The 1,017-nt window shown below is 52.4% G+C and overlaps 1 protein-coding gene across 4 annotated transcripts in view; it reads left to right on the forward strand.

Annotated features, from left to right (window-relative positions):
* The window catches only part of ORC1 (origin recognition complex subunit 1), a 34,121-nt gene that overhangs the window by 22,242 nt on the left and 10,862 nt on the right, over positions 1–1,017 (forward strand). For 3 of the 4 annotated variants that reach the window (XM_019937801.3, XM_019937800.3, XM_019937803.3), the window contains exon 14: positions 643–750. The exons of the other annotated variant lie outside the window; for it this stretch is intronic. In XM_019937801.3, coding sequence (XP_019793360.1) covers positions 643–750 — 108 coding nt within the window. The remainder of the gene's footprint in view (positions 1–642; positions 751–1,017) is intronic. 4 annotated transcript variants of the gene reach the window in all.

Raw genomic sequence — 1,017 nt, forward strand, 5'->3', positions numbered from 1 at the left:
CAAACCCAGGCCCTCGGCAGTGAAAGCACGGAGTCTCAGCCACTGGACTGCCAGGGATTCCCCTGTTTGGGCTTTTTGGAAAATACAGTTTCTGGGTGGCACATGAAAAGGGAAAGGTTTACTTAATTTTGTGCATATTACATGTTCACAACTTGCCAAGCATTGTCCTTGGTGTAGAGGTAGCAAGGACAAAGAAGGCAGAATTCCTACCCTCAAGGACCTTGAAGTCTAGGAGCTGGATAGGAATTTCTGGAAGCTAGTACTTACCAACATGGTGAAAACCATTTGTACACAGCGGGCATTGTGGCAAACCGGAAAAGGGGTCAGAGGTAGGCCGAAGTTTGCATCTCACTTTTTCATTCATTAGCTGTTATCTTGGAACAAGCAATGTCCAGTTACAGAGTCACACACTAATGATTTTGGAGGGGCTTCTGGGGCCAGCCTGTGGCCCATTTGCATTTCAAACACTATTGTCTCTTGGTGCCTTCTCTTCTCCTTCCAGTGGAGGGCAGAGGGTAGGATACTGAAGTCCTCAGGCTGAATAGCTTCCTCTATATGCAGATTTAACTTTAAGCCCAGGGCAGTAAAGTCCTTACAGTTCACCACACATTCCCCCACCCACCCCACCCCACCGCAATGCAGAAGCTGACGGGTCACAGGGCAACAGCTCACCACGCGGCAGAACTGCTGGCTAAGCGATTCCGCACTCGAGGGTCCTCTCAGGAAACCACTGTGCTGCTTGTGGATGAGGTAAGGAGGTGCCCACGGAAGGACCGGAGAGGAAGTGGCGTGGCACTTGATTGCAATGTTCCGGGAGCAAATACTGGGCGGGCGGCAAGTCCTGGCTCCCTTCACTTTGGCCCATTCTCTGGTGGTGAGAGGCATGTGTCCATTGACGTCCTTGCTGGTGGTGTGACCTGAGAGCACCTGAAGCTAAAGCAGTGGTAACAGGCTTCCCTCCGGGGCCCCGGCTCCGTCTCTGTGGTTGACCCTGCGTCTCTCTCCGTCTCCTGGCAG

This window comes from Tursiops truncatus, chromosome 1, assembly GCF_011762595.2.
Source record: "Tursiops truncatus isolate mTurTru1 chromosome 1, mTurTru1.mat.Y, whole genome shotgun sequence".
Taxonomy (NCBI): domain Eukaryota; kingdom Metazoa; phylum Chordata; class Mammalia; order Artiodactyla; family Delphinidae; genus Tursiops; species Tursiops truncatus.